Here is a 23,330-nt window from a genome sequence, read left to right as displayed (position 1 = left end):
CAAGCAGAGAAGTAGTAGGTCAGCTTGTTGAAGTTGTGCAAAATTTGTTTTTTCATGTAAGAGAATTCTAGTGTCTGGAGATCCTGTCGCATCAGCTGTGATCTGTATTATTGTGTCGTGAGAGAACAGGATTTCTCTTCAGTTTGTCTGGATTACCAGCTTTTCTCCAGTCACGTTCACAGGCCCCAAGATCTCTGCTCTTCCTGTATGATCTAAAAGGCACCAATTAATTGGAGGGGTGTTATATACATCAGCAGCACGAAACTGAAAGATGAGAAAGCAAGGGTATTTTATTTTTGGTGAAGGATAGGGTGTGAAGAAAGAAGAGAAATATAATAGCACATATTTCAGAACAATCTGTAATTAACAGGTGTTTTGGTGTCATAGCACTATATTCAATGCTTTACTGTTAAATGGAAGATATTCACATTTTTCTAAACATAGAAACATGTGCTTGACTGACTGCGTTCCTAGTCTGTGTCTAAAACAAGGACATGAAAAGGCTGGAGTGGTATGTTGCTTTCTGAGAGCGAAGCTGTCCTACATTGACTTGAAAGTTATCTTTGAACAGGGATCTTTGGCTTCCTTCCATGTTCTTCAGTAATAAAATGTGAATATAAATAGAGTTGAAACTAGCTATTCCCAGTAATTGCTTTGTAGTGCTGGCAGTGGTGGCACTCTTTACAAGGCACAGCAAAATTAAAATAAAACATGCAGTTATGTGGTCTGTTAATGTTAAATTTATGGAGGGGTGGCTTTTTCCAGAAGGTGCTCAGCACTTTACAACTTAGGCTTCTTCATGAAGTGGAAGTATTACCAAAAAACAAATTCAAGCATCAGTTTGATAAGCTTTCTGTTAAATCTTCCAAAGTTGTTTTTTTCTTGCTGCTTCTGGAGTGCTTAAAACCAAACTTTCCTTTTGACAAAAACAGGAAAGTTTTCCTCCATCAAATGATGGAGTACAAATCATGTATGTGTTTTGCTTCTGCATTGTCATACAGAAGTTATAGTTTTCTTGTTTTCTTTTTTGTAAGGATGGACTTATTGTGAATTAAATGATTTAACTTATGTAGCTGAAAAATAGAAATGTATACAGTGGTATCACAGCATCAGCTGTTAGTGCTGTTGAGTAATGTTTGCCAAAAACACTCTACTCTGTTAAATAGTAAACAAAATAGAATTGAACACACACTTGTCTGTTAAAGAGTATTGTTGTGAACAGTGCCAGGCTGGCTGCATCATCACTAAAAAGTCTTGCACATTCTAACACTCACCCGTAACTATAGGTGCTCTCACCTTGTGTAATTATATCTGTAAAATGTGTTGGGGTTTTTTTTGTGCAGTTACATGGTTTTTTTATGGAAATGCCATTTGGGCTTTTCACTTAGATTTACATACGTATGTGACTTTCTGTTAACGACATTCAGTGTCCCTGCAAAAAGCCTTGAAAGATTTATGTTTGATTAATTTGGGTTTTTTTCTTTGGGAGAGGTTTTTCCTGCAATCCTTTAACTCAGGTTGCAATATTAAGTAATCATTTGCTCGGAGAAAGAATTTGGTTGATGTTTCTAACGTTTGTATTTAATGGCATTGTCACATTCCTGGTTACAAACTTCTGAGAACAAACTATTGAGAATGAAGGCAAAACATTTTAAAATCATATAGATGACACCATCTTTTTGTTTAAATATCAATGGATAGATATTGGTAGAAACAATAGCCACTGGGAACAATTAATTTCAGATTAAAAATAGCATTTTTCTTTAGGGAATTTGGTTGGGGGGCAGGGTTAGGGTTTGGGGTTTTTTACTTTCACTTTTTAAAATTTAGATAGGCATTATAAAAAAGTAAATAATGTACCAAGTAGGATTACAGAGATGTATTTAATGTATAAATTGAATTTCATATTGTGGGAGGTTATTATTATTATCATTGTTATCATCATAATCTTGTATAACTACTTATGCTCCTCCTAACTCACTAGGTAGCTGCAGTAAGCACCATTGTAAACAGAGGAACACCACTGAAAGCATTTGTTTTCAGAAACTACAATCACTTTCCTGGTGTTAAGTCTCATTATATTGGAGGCTGTCAGTACAAACTGTGGCAGGCCATTAGAGCATCATCTGCTGCACCGGGTTACTTTCAGGAGTATGTTTTGGGCAACGATCTTCATCAGGTATGTTGAAATCTTCGCTTTTAGTAAATATTTTCCAATATTAACACCCGAGTGTAAAAGCTGTCTGAATTTCTGAATCAGAACTAAGCAAGTAAGTTGGTAGCAGAAAGGAAGTCTAGGGCAGGCAAGGGTAAGAAAGGAAATTTTTGGCTTGTATAGCCCTTCTAGAACTGGAAAAGGGTATAGGCTTAAAAATCTTAAGTCTTCTCAGTACAAACTTAAGCTCTTCTGCTGTTCCTTTCTTCTCTGCCTGGAAGGAAACCTTATATGAGTTGTAAATTGCCTCTGACTTCCTGCTTACAACTGGTATTTCATTGAGCGTTATTTCACTAAACAGATGGTATGACTTAAATTTTAACAATACTGTAAAGAGTGAAAAAATCAAGTTATGCATTTCAGCGTTCCTTTTATTAGAGCATAATTTCAGTTTACGTTCTGATTTTTTCCATTGATAGCTTTTTAAGCTCTACCCTGGTTCTGAGCATGTAAAAGGAATAAGAGATGCCACAGCAGTAAGATTAAACTCAGAGGACAACTGCAAAAGAAATTCCCTTGAGGATAAAGCAGTGTCTCTTCTCAGCAGCGTATGCTATTTTATTGTATTATAGCTTCTGGTGGGGACCCTGGTTAGTAAAGAGCAAGGCAAATTAATTTCTTTAGTAGTTTTTTAACAATTGTGTTCTTGTCCTCTGGTGCCCCTTTATCATTCTGCAGTTTTCTGAGTTGTAAAAAAATCCTTTTTACAGTACATATTAATTTAAAAATATTAGTATGTATTTTTAAAAGGATCTGTTGCAGAACTGTGGCAGAAAGGACTACAAAGGGTGACTGAACCAGGGACCTTCAACAAAGACAGCGTAGGATTCTATCACTTAAATTTAAGAAAGCATCTATTACATTTCTGTCATATTAATTCATACAGGGGCATTAGCCTCTACTAGAAAGCAGTAACAGCGTAGTGTCCATTAAAAGGCAGTGTAATCTCATTAGCATTGTAATGTGCATAAGTAATATTGAAGTTTGAAGACTGACAGATAAGTAAGGAGTATAAATAGTAAAAAATGTATTAGATTAAGAGATAATAAACAGAAGCTAGAATTTTATCTGAAAAAAACCAGCATACTTCTATATTTTGAATTAACATTTATAAGGAGATGGAATAATTCTATTCAGCTATATAGAAGGTCTACATAAATTGCAGGGGGAAGGGTTCCCATGGAGGGTAAGATGGTGCTACTACATCAGAGAGATTCTGAGAGTTCTTCCATTTTATTCTGTTTCTCTGTTTCCCCTTTTTGTTTAGGGTCTTTTTTTCCCCTCTTATCGCTCCCAACACCCCCCAGCTTCCCCAGTACGTTGTTATGCCCAAAACATTTTAATCCCATACTACCTGAAATAAGAAAGTAAGTTTTGGCATATTTTTTTTTAAAGATAAAAATGGAATAACACAACAGATATTCCAAGCCTAAGCACTGCTTGAAATCCTGAAACCTGGTCGTCTTCCATCTGGCCAAGCAAAACTGGAAAGGGAGCTGCTTTAGCCTTTGGAGCTGTTCCAAGCTGCTCCTTAACTGCTTGAATGGATCAGTGTTACGCTATGTGAAGCACTTTTCTTCCTCTTCTCACCTTTCCACCCCCTCTTTCCTTGAATTGAGAGTACATCAAAGTCTGTCCGTGCTTCTGTATGAAGAATAGCTATGTAAACAAGATGATTTTTAACTTCTTTGTAGTGCTTAGACAATTATTTGTCTTAACGTCATTTCTGAATTACCATACTTCTGTAAAATGCAGTAAGGTGGATATTCATTTTATCTATATTGACTTTTAAGTCCAATTCACCAGACCAGAGAATGTATGATTAGTGTCAATAGAGATTAGATCCAGTATTCTCAAACACACAGAGCTAGAATGAAGTCTAGTTAATTTTTTCCTTTTCCCAGATACTTTGGACAAAGCCCTTCCATATTATTTTACCAACACTGTTTCACACACCCCATTCTTTTCTATTTGACGTATTTTAATTACTAGAAAGCAAGGGCTTAGGATGTGGTTCACTTTTACAAGCCATGAAGAACTAAATATGTTTTCAGTACTAAAACTATTTATTGTAGTAGAACTAGATGCTAAATTTTCTGACTTAAACTTTCGCATCATCTGAAAAATCTCTCTTCTTCCCAGACATGATATTTAAATACTTTTGAATTCTTTTAGGATCTAAAGGTTGTCATCTTTCACATTCTTCATGCTTTTCTTACCACACCTCTATTTCCATAATGATCTATTTTCTGTAGGATGTGTTTGGTTTTTTTTATGGGCAGCCAGCTAGCGAGGTGCTGCATGGCAAATGCCATGTAACTGGCTTCATGCAGATTTCTATCTGGGATTCTAAATCCACCACTGCACGCTCAAGATACCTTGAATTACCTTGTTTTAACCCTGGGGTAAGAGCCTTCACGTACATAGCAGACTGTTACCCTTATGTTCTTGGGTTTAATGGTACCTCAGTGGAAAGATGAATTGAAAAGAATACGTATGCATAAATATCTTTTTAAATAAACAGAATCCTAAATGCAGTCATATTCCTGTTTAAAACAGCTTTTAAAGTATGTTAATAACTCTTAGTCCTTAATTATAGCTCATATCATAAATATGAGATAGCAGATTTTTGTTAAGCGTCTTTATTCTAAAAATGCACTGCAACTGTCATAAATTCATTGCCCAGGTCATGTATGATACTAACATTTCTAGCTTATATGGCAATATTTGCTCTTTTCCGTCTTACCACTTTAAGCCTGTACACTACCTAAGAGGTTGGGCTGCTTTTGAACTGCAGAAATAAATGAAGCATAACATCGTTGGACATTCTCAATATTACCGCGATTTTTGTAAAGTGCATCAGCGCTTTACAGTAATTACAATAATTTACATTTATTAATTGTAAATAATAATTTATGGCAAGGCTTCAATATTGTAGTACAGAGTCAGAAAGATGACGGGCTTTTGAAGATATTTTTTTTTTAATATGGTGGGAACTTAGATTAATTAATCAACATAATCTCTTCTCTGAATATGAACTGTGCTAGTTTCTTATTAACTTAAATCTGCTTTTGCAGTGTTGGTATTTCTAAATAATTCAAAGAACAGAGGTGGCCAAAAGGTGAAAATGATTGTAAAATGTCTGTGAAAATTCAGAATGGTAAATATAATGAGATTTGCTTCCTGGCTTTCAAGTTTGGGACTCTGAAGGATCCTATATGGAGACCAGGTTTTGTATTGGCTTATCAGTCAGTTCTACATTTAAATCTGAATGAAAAGCACTCTGACAGTTGATCTGACTTAGGACTCTTCAAATGTATAAAAATATCATTTTGATAATGGAAATTTAGTGGATTTCTTTTATGGTCAGCCTGCATATTCTTTTGAAATTGGAATCCTTCTGCAAACTATATGAAATAGTTGAATCAGAGTAGGATTGAGATGAATGCGTAAAAATTTTATGTATGATTCTAGATGTATATGCTGGAATCATGCCTGAACTGAACTGTATCTATTTCCTTTAACCCTCACTTTTCCCTAATATATATATATTTATATATGCATGTGTATTTGTGTACACACATGCATGCCCTTTCTCTGGGAACATTCCAGTCTGACTTCCTGTGCTAGTCACTGTAAATGTTTGAGGGGATTGTAAAGTGTGTCAATTTATTAATAAGGTAATAAATTATTTTTACAGTTCTTCTGATGTATTAGTTTAGAAAGAGATTTCTAGGTGCCCAAACACTTATTCTTATTTGTGCTGCAGATAAGCTGATGCCAGGTTTGTTAAATTTCCACAAAAAGTAAGCAGTTCAAAACCAAATCGCAATATTTACATTCAGGTCAATCGTGCCATGCTATCTGGTTCCACTCTGTCAAGTAGGAAAAAACAGTGCAGCTGTTGGTAGATGAGGGGAAGAGGATTAATATTCTTTGTGGTTCAAAAGAGGAACACATTAACATTCAAAGGGATTTAATCCCTGTAACATGCTTCTCCAGGAACTGTGCGAGTCAAGTCATGATATTACAATATAGAAGCTGTATTGCTGCGTATGTCAGCTTTTTTATATTAAAATCTATTTATGAAGCACTGAGGGTCTCTTAACCTCTCCTTCATCCTGTTACAACAGTGATTTTATATTTTTTTTCATACTTCAAGGGGGGGCGGGGTGTTCCTCTTCCCCCCCCCCCCCCCCCCCCCGTATATATTCCTCCTTTTTTTTGTCTTTATTTTCTGTAGCTTGAAAAGCATTAGGGGTACTCAATAACCGTCTCTTCAGTAGACAGTACAGTATGCTAAGGAAATTGACAATTAATTAAAAGACCAACTTTAGATTTAATAAAATCATTATGTACACTTCATTTACTAGGTTTTACAGTAGAAACTAAATTTGTCCCAGAGGATCAATTAAAAGGGCAGCGGGGGTTGTGTGTGTGGAGGGGAGGTGGTGGTGAGTTTAACAAAGCCACAGATTTTTCTCAAAATAAAATATGATCAATTTAATGCAAAGGACTTGATCACCTTTTTCTTGATGGCTTGCCATGATTTCATGTATTGCAGTTTCATGTATTAAAATGATGATGTTCAAATAATCATATTTTCTTTGAGCAAGAACAGATACTAAAGTGGTTAAATTGGCAGCTAATCTGTTAGTGGAGTTTTAATAATGCAGGTGTAACAGGATGTGTGGTGAGAATACAACCTAGAAATAAAAACCATGTACAGTACAATAAAATGATGTAACTAAAATTTCAAGTCTCACCTTCATTCAAAAAAGATAATACACAGGTTCTTTCTATTTTTTCAAACTTTCCCTTTCCTTTTATTAGGCAGTAAATCTGTAAAGCCATTTCATCTTTGTAGCTTGTTACAGGAGAGGCCTTCAAAAGTGATTCGCTTAGTGGATCCTACCCTAATTGGTTTTACACGGTAGCTTTTAAAATTAGATTCAAGGGTGCTTCCCAGGCTCTAAGAAGACATAGAATATAGGTCACATTGAAGTTCTTTTCATTCTTAGGATATGCCATGGTGATCAGTATGCACCAGAGCTTATACAGACTGCGGTTTAATAGGTGTATCTTGTTCTCACAATGATAGAAACAAATATTTCTTTGTTTCTCTGTCTACTTGTTGCCATACACATTTTCCTACAGCCTTGGAGGCAATGTTGCCTACTGTTTAAGGAAGAGGGAGTTTACTGGAATGTGGTAGCTACAGGAATATGTGCATTTCTTTTTCTCTTACGGGTTCTAGAGGTTTGATTAGCAGCTCTTAAGGTGGACGCGCGTGATGCAGTTTACCAGTTTGTGAAATTGGTGTGGTTACCGCACCAGTAGTATTTTGCAGCGCCAGACTGCTTGCAAGATTCCCAGCAGGGACTTGCTAAGTGAGGTATTATTGGTGGATTTGTTTAGTGAAATGAAATTGAGAGTATATTTTATTTAGGCATTTAACTTGGATGCATTATAATTTTTATCTCCAGTGATTCAGAGTGATGCTTTGCTAATGCAGTTTTCAGAGCGCTTATTTAAAAAAAACAGCCCTCACTCCCAAATGGGCTGTATTACGTTTAACTATTTTTTTGCTTAGACTTCTGAGTCCACATATCTTTAGTCACACTGTTTACCAGCTAATGTTTGCTATAAAACAAACCTTGTAAAATCAGAGGAAGCTTGTATAGCGAAAGATTAAGAACTGAGTCAATTCGGTAGTCTCTGTACAGACAATGTAGGTTGCTGCTCTCAAGTTCTGATGTTACCAGCCACCATTTCTTAGATCAAAAAGAACAATTTACTGTCAAGTCTTGCTAGCTGGTAATTTTTATTTTCCCAGGTTATATATCTGTCTAATGCTGACTTGAATGGGGCTGTATTTCCATACAAAATAGTCTTGTGTTATTCATTGCAAATAAAAGCCTAAGAACGTAGTGGGACTATTGATATACTGTTACCTTTTCCCTTAAGGAAAGCTTATTTATGATACGTAGTGGTCTGGTGCTCGATGCGAACAATCACTTCATGCTTCATCAGCTACTGTCCAGCCTCTGATTTGCCTTCTGTATTGTAGTTTAGGATACTGCCCTCTTCTTGTTGTCGATACAGGTCTTAGTACTGTGATAGGAAGAATTTTCACCACGTATGCAAAATGTACATAAAGTCAGTTAGTTCAATATCCAGTGCATTCAGTCCAGCAATATCCAGTCAAACAGGGCACAATGTCTAAGCCCTATTTCCTGTGCTGAGCTTCTCTTCCAATAGAAGGATTAAGCTATAGTGTCAGTTCCAAATCAGTTGGCAATCTCTTCAAAGATTCTTTACCTTGCAATGTTTTCTTTTACTGGGGGTATATTTACACTGCTGTTTTTAGTAGCAGATAAATTTTAGCTTTTTGGCTGCAGAATTTAGAATTAATTCAGCTGGCATTTCCTTAGGAAAAAATGATAAGGGAGTGTAGAGTGAAAGTTTCCCTCAGAGTCAAATTCAGTACTCTGTCATGGTTGCCAACTGCATCATAGACTGTAGTTCATGAACATGTAAAGCTGTCTTGGCTGCTGCTACCCTTGGAGAAGGTTATTTCAAGAAGATATTTCTTCGTTTTTCCCGTGGCTAGAAAATTTCTGATTTTCACTCTTAAGTCTATTCATAGCTAATGGATACAAATTGTCTTTGTGCCAGGAATGTTCTCTAGTTTAATTAACTTGTCTTCTTGTAGTATTTACCCTTCTGATAAAAAAGGCTATGAGTGCTCTCTATATACTTATTTTATTAAGTCTAAATATGTCAGTCTGTCTCAGTCTTGCAAAATAGGCTCTGGGTTCTCTTGATCATCCTAATGGTCCTTCATTGCACCTGCTGCAGTTTGAGTAATCTTTCTTGAAACTGGACTATGCAGCGTGTTTTGGCATGACCCAAGACATACTGTGCAAAGCTGAATGAGATTCCAAATTCAAAATTAGAAGCAAAATTCAGAGGAGTTACTTCGGTCAGGTTGAACACTGTATTTTAGATGATGTCTTAACTGTCACGTATTTCCTATTTCAGAGGAAGGTACAATTTAGAATTACAGTTGCCTTTTCAACAGCTACTTCGCATATAGGTGGTTAAATCATTCTGTGATAGTGCTCTGCTCGGATCTTTCTCATGATTGGTCTGATTCCAACATAGTTTTGAAGTACGTAGCTTTGCATTTATGAGCACTTTGCATGGCTATATGTCATCTCCTTTGGGGTTTTTTTTTTTGGACCTTAGAGTCATTCTGTATTTACAGTAAGGCCTTTGTATTTGCAAAGCCTCTAACTTAGTAACAGATTTCATTAGCAGTTGCATGTTTTTGAGAAAATGAGGATGAGCCCCAAACCAGCCATTGAGTAACTCTGATAGAAAACAGTCCCAGCCAAAGAGGTCTCCATCTGAGGTAGACTGTTGTCCCATCTGATCAGCCAGTTCTTCCTCCACCGTAGTCTCTTTCATCACTTCCAGTGGTCTGGTATGTAAGGTGCTTTATAAATACTGAATTTCTTAATCTAAAAATTTATGTTTTAGTTTTTATCTGCTTCTGATAAACACATCTTGTATTTTGCGTTCTAGACGTGTACTTCTTAATTTAGAGAAGTCGTGAAAGTGCAGAACTTTTCCCTTCAGTTCTTACTCCCCCTTCCCCTGCCCCCTCTTTGGATACAAATACTAGGTAGTTCATATACAAATCCTGAACACTTCACATCAATTATCTTCAATAACTAGTTCACTTTATTTCTTAAATTTTGTCCATTTTAACATCAGATCCTTTAGTTATGAACCTGCTTTGTTTCAGTTGCAATGAAATGAAATCTAATGTTTGAGGCAATAAATAAAGAATAAAATTGTATTAAGAAATTTAAATAGCTTACATAGTTTTATTAAAAAAAGCGGTTCTATAGGAAAACCAGTTTCAGTTTGAAATTACAATATGAAAGATCAAAAGAAACGTGTGGAGTGTGCAATATACTTAGTTTTAGAAGTTATCTGTAGAGTTAGCTTACAACATTCTGATTATTGTACAGTTTTAAATAGATGAATGACCAATAGATTTTGAGTAGCATTTATCAGTGATATATCAAATAATATGAGACACCTGGATTCCCTATAGGTCACTTCTAGTCTTCATACTCTTCCATATTTTTCTCAATGCATTTTGAATTTCCTGTCATTTTACTATTCCTTAGTAAACTGACAGCTAAAAGCATAGCCCAATGAGTTAGCAAAGGTAAGATTAATAAGTAATATTAATAACAATCAGGTTATTGATGTAAAAATATATTGAGTCTGAAGAATATTTACATGGTTAGCTTTGGAAATGAAATTTAAAGAATTTTGAAATTTTGAAAATCTAACATGGTCAGCTTTCACAAGGATTAGGATATCTCTGGATCTGGGATTTCTTGCTTACTTGTGGAGGTTTTAATAGTAACGTGATTCTTTTGTATAACTACTAGACCTTTCGCCTTATTCTGATATATCTCGTCATATCAAATAGAATTTTTATATGCTTCCTAAGTTAAATGTTGTCAGAAAGGACAAACCTTCTAGGCTTGAGCCCTGCAGCGTCATCTGAATCCAGAAGGATTTTATTCAGATCCATGGGGTTTTTTGTTTGGGGTGTGTGTGTATGATCCTCGCTTGTAATATTACAGGCAATTCGTTATTTGGGAACCACAGTTAAAATACTATTTTGGTGATGTGTCCTGTTGTTCATTGCAGAATTCGTGTAATTAAATCTGCAGTGCAAAGCTTGTGCTTTTAGTGACAATATATTTTATTGCCCAGTAATTCTTTCTTTCATGATGTCTGCTAATGTTTAGCAAATCTTCATCAGTACAGTGTAAGAGTACACTTTCCATATCTGACACACAAACATGACTTCAGTAGTGTCTTCAGAGCAGCTGGTCATTTTCTGTGAATTAATGACTAGCTGGGATGAGTTAATAATTTAAGATAATCACCTAGCAGTCCACCTCAGCCAACCATTCATTCTAAAGAAATGTCAAGAGCAAACATGGCTAATGTAGGGTAAAATAATGTAAAATATACTATTAAATGTTTAGCTTATAATAGCAATAGTATTGATAGCTCTCAGAAGCATTTAGCATAACATTTGTGTATATGCAAACAGTGTATTACAGTGTTTCTAATTTTTAGGAAAAAAAATTATAAATAATGGTATGGGAGAACAGTTGTATGGAAAAGGAAGCTTTTCAGTAAACTTTCAAACTTTGTTAGACTTCTTGTTTTACTTCATGTGATATGATCTCTGTATAAAGTGTTCTCTTTTTGCAACTAGTGTAGTAGAAGTACAAATCTAGCTAATGTACCTTCTGATTTTTTTAAACTGTCAAAGAGAGCAGGAATGGAAATATTAATTTTAGTGTCATTCAGTAATATAAATACAAATGCATTTAATCTTCATTTTCTGTACAAACATTTTCTGAAGAATTTTTCCATTAGCCAGTTCAAGGGGAATCACTTTTTCAGTGCACACTTGAGCAGTTACTTGTCACAGTTCTATAGTGTTTGTTTTTCTAGTGTCTGAAGAGAAATCGTAATTTTGAGATAGCCTTACGAAGTAGTGAGCACAAGACATTTATTTTGGGAATTTAAAGGAGTATTTCTGCCTCTTCTTAAGTAACAGAATCAGTTCATTCTGAAATTGTTAGAAATTGGGAGTATAGGAGGATTGCATTAATATCTGTCACCAATTAAGGCCTTGGGGAATCAACATAGTGCGGAATACATCATAAATTGTATTTACTGGACCCAAAGGCATCCCTCTTAGCATGATTATGAAGCAAGGGTGTATCTTTCTAAATAAATTGCATGAAATATGTGTATAAAGAGATAACGGTAGATCATTGTATGCTTTATAGAAAATTATCTAACTTATTAAAAAATCTTTTCTCATTATCTCTCATGCAGCAAAGTGGATCAGGCCCACCATTATAATGAAGCTAAACCAAATTGTTCTAGTGCACTGTACATTTTAGAGGTTTCTTGGAAATATTGTCACCACCATATGTTGCTGTCACTGAGATAAAGAGGAAACAATTCTGCTTCTATGCTGTTTCATGTTTATATACATATTTTATGGGATCAGAATAGTTTGTGCAGGGACATAAAGATTTCCTGTACTTGCTGGCAGCTTCTCTTCAGCAGTTTCATCCTCAGTAGTACTGTGACCAGACTGAGTACTTACAAGAGGAGAGCCGTAATTAATGTAATATTTCAAACATTTTTGTATATATTTAACAGAACAAGGTGATCATGTAACCTTTGTATTGAGGAGAGTGTACTTGTGCTGAATGCTATAGGGACTATTTTATTGCACAGTTAAATCTGAATGGGTAAATTCCTTTTTCACAAAGTGTATATCAAAAACTGTAATTTAGTAGCTCAGTGGTGTTCCACTGAGCAAGCCTTAAAGCTTTATATGTGAATATAGTAACTAACATTCTCATAATGGCACCGGGTGCCCGGTGCGATGAGAGGGCTATCTCAGGATATGAATCTTGCAGTTATGTCTATGAGTAGGTCTTACAGGTAGTAAAATAACTCTCCTGTTTCTCATTCCTGTCTTCTGCTCTGAGGACGTTTTGCTGCTACTTACGTGAATATGTATCGAGCTGATTTTACAGAATGACTGAGCAAGGCATACCCATTTGAATGTTTTTAGAGTAGTCATTTTTTCTAAGTAACCCCTTGTATGTAATAGTGCAGCAACTCTTCAAACTCCTCATTTGAAGCAATAAGCCCTACCCTTAATCTGCATGTTTATTATCTTTATGTTGACTTGAAACATCGAATTTGAAAAATACTTTTCAAAAGACCATTCAAAATCTTAGCCTGTCTTGTCCTAGCCTGTGATAGCTTTGTACTAATTCTGTCTCCACTTTTTCACAAGGACAATGAAAGTAAACAACAGAGCAAGTCTGTAAAAGTGAACTAAAATGCAAAGCATGTCTGCATAGGCAGTGAGGTGAAATGGTTACTATGGAGCCAACAAACTCAGCTTCCAAATATCAGACTTGGCTTTCTTAAGTTATATATCCTTCATCCAGTGCTAGATTACTCTCTTCACAGAGCTTAGTATCATTTCAGTGAAACTGTGCAGCACACAGGATGTTACACAGAACAGTTATAAGGCACAGCTTGAGTCTGACAAAATTAGGAAGTGCAATGATAGCCTGTGAATAAATAACTGCCCATGGTAAAGTATTGTTCAGACTGATATATTTTTTTCCAACATCTTAATTTTAAATAATTGTTTCTAAAGTTTCGACTTAAATATGAGTGGTGACTTCATGCACGGTCACCATAATTATTTAAATGGGACAAGATTTTTCAGAAGGTTCTGTGCTATCAGGCTCCCAGGTGGTCTGGAGCATTTGCTTTCCTTGAGACTTCCCGATGTGTTTTCCTTCTGACTGTAGCTTTTCTTTATCCTTAGATCTGGGGAAGCAGGGTATCTTCACCACAGAGTTTTCATTGGAGCATATGCCTACAAACGGTGCATTTTTCCTGCTTTAAATAATTTAAATATTTATCTGGTAGTCAGATCATGAGGGAGCCCTCCCTGACTATTTTGCAACTATCAGAAGACTTCCAGAAAATGCTAGCTACAGCTTTAGACTTCTGACTAACAACCAGAAAGTCCCAAAAACATGGTTACAGTTGCATGGGGAATTTTTTTGAAAAATCTGTACCAAAAAACCCCATTTGAGTACACTGAAGAATTAGCTGATAAAATATTAAACAAAATATAACAATTGAATGTTTACCATTTGGAAAGCCTTTGGCAAAAGACTGGAAGTAATGTCCCAGTCCCTGAGTTCACTGCTTTGCTATCACTAATAAGCTTGGGTTTATATGTATGAAGCTCCATTTTAAGATTAATTTATTTGATTACTTCCAATATTTTTATTTGAAATATTAATAAAAAGCCTTCTTCCCTACTGTTTACCTGCACGATGTGAGAGAGTTACAAACCCTTTTTCAGCACTTACATTATCGTTCCTACTACGGCAGTTTGTGTCCAGTGTACTGCCAGCAAATGAAGTTGGCTCAAACGTGGAGTGGTTTTGCAAAGTTCAGAATATGAAGAAAGATACAGCACTCGCCAGTGCACTGACCATAGCACCACAGAAGAATGCAAAAGGGGAGGGGTGACTCGTGTGTGTTTGGGAAGTGAAGAAGAGTTTGCAGTTGGATTGAGAACTAGCTAACTCCCTTCACCACCACAACATTCCATACGACTAGCAATCATTCAGTCTTCTGGTTATGTTACGTTGTGGTTAATGTATATTTATAAACATCTTTTAAAAGCTGAGCGCTTACAATAAAATTATTTTAATTGGTAATTTAGACATAATTTATATTAGTTTTTATAATATTATATAACTATATACTATATATAACTTTTATATATATATAACTAATTATATAACTATATAACTATATGATAACTTCAACAGAATCAGAAAAAAAAAAGATACCAAATATAGCAGTTGTCCAAATCAAATTGCCAGGCTAAATATAGAGGAATTCAGAGCAAGGATCAGTGAAGATGCTTGTGACCTCGGTATCCCCTATGTACAAAATTGCAGCACCAGTCACTTTGGAATTGTATTCCAGTGTCTCAAGGACAAGCCTGAACAAGGATATATCATGATTTCATTTACTTTTTAAAAAATTTAGATCTGGCTTTCATATTTCTGTGTTACTAGCTTAATATATTTCTTGGGAAGGACTTTTTGTCCAGTTCCATGAAGATAGAGGTATTATTTAGAATCAGAAGGGTTCATTTCTATTTTTTAGCCTTAGAACTGGAAAATTCTTTGTTTTTTACAGTTTTCTTAGAATTCTCATCTCTGTGAAATCACTGCAACTAATTTTAAAACTGGTGATTTTTTTTTTTTTCCATAAGAATTTCAGCCTGTGACATAATTAACTCTAAGGTTTCTGGAGCTGCAGAATTAAATAAATTATTGCAGTATTTCCTTCACTAAGTTCTTAATAGTCTGATTGAACTAATAACGTTACTTACTGCTTCAGTAGTTGATCAATGTAAGCAAAAGAGCAATAAGATGAACACCTTTGTTTAACAGAGTAAGCAGGTTTGAAGCACAATATTGATCGGTATGTGATCATTATCAACCATAATCTGGAGGGGAAGGAAATAATCAATTGCCTTCCTTATTGAGTCCTACTTCTAACTTTCCAAAAATGACATGTAGCTATATAAATGCTAGATCTTACATAAAAGGTGTCTAAACTGAAAATTATTAGGAATGGATATTTGCTGTCATTTCAATAAACCTAAATTGGAGAATGTTTAAATATGGAAATCACTGCACAGAGCTGTTGGTGTCATCACAGTACACATTTGGTATGTGTAGGTATATGTACTGTACCTTTCTTTGATCTTTTATTTGTCAATATTACGAAAATACTGTCGTATTCTACTATTTTGTACCCCCTAACTTTTGATAACACTAATTTTCCCATGGTGAAGCAATCAAGTTTAATTAAATTATATTGACAAGATCAGTGGAAATTATTTAGTAAGCATGTTTTTAATCTAGGATTTAAAGAAAAAAGTAAGCACTACAAAGATAACTATTTAGATTTTAGATTAAGATTCATGGGGAATTATATCAAGGACAAAAACATCCTTGTATTTAGTTTTCTGTGTAGAAGCTAATTTAAACATAAGCAAAGGATAATGGGCACTGAAGAGACCATTCATTTTAGCAGTGTTTTGAGCAAAGCGGACAGTATCCAGAAGGAGTTCAAAGAGCTTTTTGTAGGTTGAAATGAAAGCTTAATTAAAAAAAAAAAAACCTCAGCTCAGTAATCCTGTTTTTATTTATTTATCTAGCACAGCTGTAGTTAAAAGAAGTTTCTGTAAAAACTTCAGGAGTTCAGGGTGCTTTTGGATGTAAGGAGCTTTTGCATAGTCTTATTGTAGCCAATATTCTGTTTCGTTGTATTTTATACGGTGGGTTTTTGTGTGGATTTTGAATGGCTATGAAAATCTTCGTCTTTGGTATTGATAATGTTTTCAGCTTAAGTTTTGCCTTTGTAACTGCTTTTTTTTTTTTTTAAGGCATTCCCAATACAGAATGTCCTGTTGAATTCAAAGTCCAAAGTAATCCACTTCTTAATTGGAGTGATAATCATTTTAGTTCCAAGAAGAGCTGAACATACTTTTTGAAATTTGTTGGATCAAAATCTCCTTGTCTGAATCCTTCTCAGATTTACTGTCAGTCATACTGATTCTTATTAGTCCTAAAGTATTTTATCCCAGCCTAATCACATACGCTTCTGACATGTTGCTAGCAAACGATTTCTCTCCTCATTTCCAGACCTCTATGAGTAGCCTTTGTTCCTATTAGTCTTGGGCTGATCTTCAGACAACTTAAAGCTGCCTCATGTTCCCAGGGCCTGGTCCTCAGGGGGAACCTGAATAACCCTGATGCCTGATGAAAGGACAATACAGAAGAGTTCAAGCAACCTAGGAGATTTCTTGAGTGCATTGATGACAACTTCCTGGCACAGTTGATGGAGAAGCCAACAAGAAAGGTGCTTTGCTGTACCTGATGCTTATGAAGAATAAAGAACTGTTCACGGACATGAAAGTTAAAGAAAGCCTTGGCTGCAGTGACTATGAGATGATGGGGTTCAAGATTCTAAGGGAAGGGAGCAGGAAGAAATCGGGACTACAGACGTGGATTTCATGACAGCAGACTTCATCTTCTTTAGAGGTCTACTTGGAAGAATCCCATGGGCTATGGCCTTGAAGAGAGGAGGGGTCCAGGAGAGCTGGATGATACTCGGTGTTCACTTCCTCCAAGATCAAGAAAGGATCCCAACAAGTAGGAAATCAAGCAAAGGTGGCAGGCATGGATGGGCAAGAAGATCCTAACTGAACTCAGACATAGAAAGGAATAGTACAAAAGGTGGAAGCAGAGGCGGGTGACCCAGGAGGAGTATAGAGTTCCTGTCCGGTCTTGCAGAGATGGATTTAGGAAAGCAAATGCTGGCCTAGAGTTGAATGTGAAGAGAGGGATGTAAAGGGCAACAACAATGGATTCTAGAAGTACATAAATGTCAAAAGGAAGACTAGGGAGAAAACATGGACCCTGCTACTGAATGGGGCAGGGGAGCTGGTGACAAATGACATGGCAGAGGCTGAGGTGCTTAACACTGCCTTTGCCTCAGTCTTTACGAGTAATAACGGCTTTCAGGAATCCCAGGCCCCTGAAGCCAGAGGGAACGTCTGGTGCAAGGAGGATTTGCACTTGGTGGAGGAGCGCCAGGTTAGGGAGCAGTTAAACAAACTGGACATACATAAATTCATAGAGCTTGGTGGGTTTCATCCATGAGTGCTGATGGAGCTGGCTGATGCCATTGCAAGGTGGTTCTTGATCGTTCTTAATGATCGTGGTGATTGGGAGAAGTTGGGAGAGCAAATAACACTCCTGTCTTCAGGAAGAGCAAAAAGAAAGGTTTGGGGATCTACAGGCTAGTTGGCCTCAGCCCAATCCCTCAGGAGGTGATGGAGGAAATCTTCCTGGAAAGGATTTTCAAAGTCATGAAAGACAAGGTGGTGATCATGAGTAGGCAGCATGGATTTACAAAGGCGAACTTACGATTGACTAACCTGGTAGCCTTCTGCAATGAGATGACTACCTTGGTGGACAAGTGGAAAGCAGTGGATGTTGTTTACCTCAAGTTCAATAAAGCCTTTGACACTGTCTTCTATAGCAACATCATAGACAAGCTAACAAAGTAGACAGCGAGGTAGACTGCAAACTAACTGAATGACCAGGCCCAGAGGGTTGGGGTCAGTGTCGCAAAGTCCAGTTGGAAGCAAGTCACTAGAGGTGTGCCTCAGTGGTCAGTACTGGTGCCAATACTATTTAAAGTCTTCATTAATGATCTAAATGATGGGACAGAGTGGCAGGTGCAGGAAGTTCACAGATGGTACAAACCTGGGAGGAATGGCTGGTACGCCAGATGGTGTACCACCACTCAGAGGGACCTCAACAGGCTGGAGAATTCTCATGAAGTTCAACAAGAGGAAAGGCAGAGTCATGCATCTGGGGAGGGATAACCCCATGCACCAACCCATGCTGGGACTGACTCGTTTTAAAGCAGCTTGTCAGAGAAGGACCGTGGGGTCCTGGTGGACTACAAGCTGAACATGAGCCAGCAATGCACCCTTGTGGCAAAAACGCCAACAGCATCCTGGCCTGCATCAAGAACAGTGTTGTCAGCAGGCCAAGGGAGGTGATTCTTCCTCTCTGCACTGCTGAGGCCACATCTGAAGTACTGTTGTCCAGTTCCCCCACACAAGAGAGACATGAGCATACTGGAGCAAGTCCAGCACAGAGCCACAAAGATGATTAAGGGACTGGAGCATCTCTCATACGAGGAGAGACTGAGAGAGCTGGGACTGTTCAGCCTAGAGAAGAGTCTCAGGGGTGATCTTACTGATGTGTACGAATGAAGGATGGGAGGGAATGAAGATGAGGGAGCAGTACTCTTCCCAGCTGTACTCACTGGCAGGACAAAAGACAATGGCACATATGAAAACACATTAAATTCCATCCGAACACAAGAAGAGTTTTTACTGTGAGGGTGGGCAAACGCTGGAACAGGTGGCCCAGAGAGGTTCTGGAGTCTCCATTTCTGGAGATACTCTAAAACCCAACTGAACATGGCCCTGGGCAGTGTGCTCTAGGTCACCCTGCTTGAGCAGGGGGTTGGACCAGAAAGGTCCCTTCCAACCTAAATGATTTTGTGATTTTTCCAGTTCTTAATCCCGGCTATAGCATCCTGTGTAATGACTGTGCTTATAAAGTAGCTTTGGCCAAGCTTAGCTCTTGTGAATTTTATTTATTTATTTTGGGGTCTGGAGGCAGTGATTTGGATTTAGTTACAGAATATATCCTTGTAATACCAGTAATAAACACTTTAGGATGCAGACTTCTTGATTGTTTAAGAAGTTGTCAATATGCATATCTGTCTCGCCTAAAGAGTCTTCAGAAGATGAAGTCATAACTTGTTCAGATATTCCAGTGAATGCTGCTGTTTCAGCCTACCTCTTCTATATGTAACATATAACATTTGTACTTGTTTTTAATTTACAGGATGGAGGTCTGCTTCTAAATAATCCTTCTGCGCTGGCAGTTCATGAGTGCAAGTGTCTTTGGCCCAGTGTTCCACTGCAGTGTCTAGTATCGCTGGGCACTGGTCGGTACGAAAGCGAGGGAAAGACAAACGTCACGTACACCAGTTTGAAAGCCAAACTCACAAATGTTATCAGCAGCGCAACTGACACAGAAGGTTGGTGACTTAAGATACATTTGTATTGTGACTGCTTTCAGGTTTTTGTTTCTTAGAATTGTAGTTTCAATTCTGAGAGCAATCTGCAACTTTTGTCTTTCCCCTTCTTCTCTCTGCCTGCCTCATTGGAACGACTCGAAACACGTCTCTCCGAAACTCATTGCGTATAGTTGGTGTTTTAGTACCAGTATTACGTGTTTTCTGGAGAGGATGTGAATGCGTTCTTAGCCTTATCTTTGTGAGTCTTCATCTTCACTGTGTTGTTGCTAAGCTCTTTTAGTTTATGAGTTCTCAAGTGTTAATATAAGGTTGATGACATGGGTATACTGGAGTTAAAAGGTACCTTAAAAATCAGAATGATGATAATCCAACAGGATTTTTACAAAGCGATATGTCTTTACTTGTGCTTCTGAATAAAGGCATATTCAGGCATTCATTTCAATAGAAAAATTGTATTTTCTTACTTGGTTTGGTTTTTTCCATAAACAGAAAAGCTTAATAGTTAATGTAGAACATCGTTTGGTTTTCAACAGCTTTAGAAAAAGTATTTTAGCTCTCTTCTATATGTTTTTAACATGTGCTTTTCCAAGGACTGGACTGTATCTGTCAATGGTCATGACTTCCATTGCTGTCAGAAGGAGTCAAGCACGTGCTTTCCAAAATAAACTGTGTTCCTAGGATAGGAGTACACTGGAGCTCTACTACTAGCAGTTTATATCTGTTTTGGTTTTATAAACAGGAAATATTGATATGCAGATACTTTTTTTTTTTCCCCCTCTTATAAGGGGAACTGATACTATAAAAAGCTAGGAATCAAGAAACACTCCTACAGTATAGATCCCTTGCTGCATGATCTCTGTCAGCCATCATTAGTAAGAAAAAGCTACATTTTGGGCCACTTCTGGGTTTTGCACAATCGTGGAAAGGAGAGACATTCTGTCAAGGGAAAAAAAGTTTCATTGCAGCAGAAAAATCAGGCAGGAAGTTGGACTCGGGAAAAGGAGGAAAGGAAAGTTTATTGTGGAGACCAAAGGAGAGGAAATGGAAAGAGGGGAGAGTAGATTTGAGCAAATAGGAAGTTATATTATGAAGGAAAAAGAGGAGACTATTAAATAGAGCAAGAAAGACTGGATGTGGTGAGGCAAGAACAGAGACAGCAGAGGAATTCACAGGAGGAGGGACCGAGCAGAGAAGATTCCAGGTTAACAAGAATCTTTTGCTGTGGTCTTACTCATGATGGTTTTTTCACTTTAAAATTTTTATGTAACAGTAAAAGAATGAGGAAGCGTGGTAAGAATGCAAAGAAGATGTAAATGAAAGAGGATGAAAGATTAAAGAAATAATGGAATTTTAAGGAAGCCAACAAATAGAAAAGAAATCTAAAAGGAGAGACAAAATGGTTTATAAAAGAGAGAAAAAAAGAAAGAGAAGAGGAACCTACAAATACATCACATAGCCAGTTTATTATTGTACTAGTTAACTGAACTGTTACGGTTTAACATGAACGCTTTAAATGAATGTTAAATTCAAACCAAAAATCTCTAGTTATATGTAAAAAAATGAATTAGTCGCAAACAAAAGAAAGCTTTAAACCTAATCTCTCTCACCGCAGTCCTTGAGATTAGAGAAGAGTATGTAGCTATTGGTTTCGTAACACCTACTTCCATTAGGACTGAGTGTAACAAATCATGGATATCCTGAATCGGGAGTATGTAAGGAACATTCCTGCTCTTAAGAACGCACTCTCATTTGCAAAGGAATGGAATATATGTGTAATTAAAAATCTGAATGGCTGCAAAACCTTGCCAACTGTCATACCAGTGAGGTCGTCTTAGAATAAAAGGTGAAGTTTTTCCAGAGTAAACAGAGCTACAGAGTCATTTGCAAACCTTCTAATGAGAAAGGGGTTTTGATAAGGCAGCTCTGCTCAGCAAAGGTGCGCGTATTTACCCTCGCTGCGTCACTCCAGAGCAAGATCTCACTTGTTGTTCAGAGACAGGAGGACTGTTTGTCTGTCTCACGTAAATGTAACACTTGCCTTCATTTGTTTTCAATACAGAAGTTCACACCATGCTGGATGCGCTGTTACCTCCAGATACTTACTTCAGATTTAACCCCCTTATGAATGAAGACATACCTCTGGATGAAAGTCGTAAAGAGAAACTCAATCAGCTGCAGACAGATGGAATTCGTTATTTAGAACGAAATGAAGAAAAACTGAGAAAAGCTGCAAAAATATTAACACAAGAAAAAACAACTTTGCAGAGACTTCAGGACTGGATAAGATTAAAGGCTGACATGTATGAAGGCTTTCCATTTCTTTCCAAATTGTGAATATGTAATGCATGAAAGATCATAAATGTAAATCTTGTACCAGAAAATACATTCAGTACTGTAAAGGAAGAGTGTTTATTGGGAGTAAATGACATCTTTGGAAAGCTGTCGGAATTCTGGAGAAAGGAATTCAGGGTGGCTGTTTTGTGCACACTTACTTGATACGAGGTTTTATGGTGTTAATTATTTTTTGAACTTTACGGATCTTACTGTTGCTCTACTTTGTTAAAGTCAGTAAAACTGAAAACTATGAAAACAATTGTGCTATGCATTTTTGGATGTATGTACCATAATTATGGTGGCAGTAAAACTTTATTTATCAACTACCAGGCTTATTCAAAATTAACAAAAAATAAAATCCTCATTCACTTTAGTGTAGGCAGTGTACTTGTTAGGCTCTTACATAGACAGTGAATTTAATAGAAATCCAGTGTTCTTACAAAAATGTTGCCTGTGTTAATTGCACTTTTACATTTGAAAGATAACATTTAAATTCTTTTTTTTTTTTATTTCAGTGGGTTTTGTACATAACAGTATTAAGATGTTTGGATGACTACAAATGGCATATTAAATTATCAAAATGAACTGATTTTTAGGACTTGCTGCTTATTGTTTTCATCGGGATAACTTCAAATTGGTTCATTCATTATTTGAAAATAATCCCAAGACCCAAAACTTCACTTGAGCAGCTGTTCCTGTCCCAGGATAAAGAAAATAAAATATTGAAATAGTTCACTTAAGTGAATCGGCAGCTTATTCTAGAAGCTTCAGTTTTGGATGCTAAACTTCGGGTGTCTCTTGTCAAGAAAAAATTAGCATTTGATATATGAAATAATAAATTATGCATTTTGTTTTGTCTTAACTATCATATATGCATCCTCCTGAAATTACTTTAGAGTTGCGAAGTTACGTTTAGACCTTGCTATGATCTTGCTCCTCCTTCCTTTGCAACTTTCTGCCAATGTGGAGAAGGGTGGTGTGGTAAGCTCTGACGATACAGCACATCGGTGAAACAGCATTTTCAACACCAGGAAGGTACACGTGAGTTCTTCCAGTGTGACTGCAGCGGAATTTGAGTTAGACACAGCTGCTGTCACACACCGGGCATGTTAGCATTAGTAAGATTGCTTGACAGGTTTCTGGGTGAGTTTTTGCCTCTTAGTAGAGTGCTGCAGTGCATGAAAATACCTGCTCGATAAAATGCATGTTTCACGCAGTAGATAAAATGTCCAATTTCACCAAAGAACAGTGCATTTGTCACTCTGCCTTTCAGGACTAATCACCTGTCATTGCACTATCTACCAAAAATAACATTTGCTTTGATAGTCACCTTCTGTACTTGTCTTGAAACATTGAGAGTGTTATTAGGCTGCCTCTAGGAAAGGAACTTTGAGGAAGA

The 23,330-nt window shown here is 36.8% G+C and overlaps 1 protein-coding gene across 4 annotated transcripts in view; it reads left to right on the top strand.

The window, feature by feature from the left end:
• PNPLA8 (patatin like phospholipase domain containing 8) overlaps positions 1-22,520 on the top strand; it is a 40,065-nt gene extending 17,545 nt beyond the window's left edge. For 3 of the 4 annotated variants that reach the window (XM_063323164.1, XM_063323165.1, XM_063323166.1), the window contains exons 8-10: positions 1,985-2,179; positions 19,402-19,597; positions 21,657-22,520. In XM_063323164.1, the coding sequence (XP_063179234.1) occupies positions 1,985-2,179; positions 19,402-19,597; positions 21,657-21,931 (666 nt within the window). In that variant the 3' untranslated portion in view covers positions 21,932-22,520. The remainder of the gene's footprint in view (positions 1-1,984; positions 2,180-19,401; positions 19,598-21,656) is intronic. The other variant, XM_063323167.1, reaches the window with a different exon arrangement.
• The last annotated feature ends 810 nt before the right edge of the window (positions 22,521-23,330 follow it).

The sequence above is a fragment of the Chroicocephalus ridibundus genome, chromosome 1 (assembly GCF_963924245.1).
Source record: "Chroicocephalus ridibundus chromosome 1, bChrRid1.1, whole genome shotgun sequence".
In the NCBI taxonomy this organism is placed as follows: Eukaryota; Metazoa; Chordata; class Aves; order Charadriiformes; family Laridae; genus Chroicocephalus; species Chroicocephalus ridibundus.
This window is presented reverse-complemented; position numbering and strand designations above follow the sequence as displayed.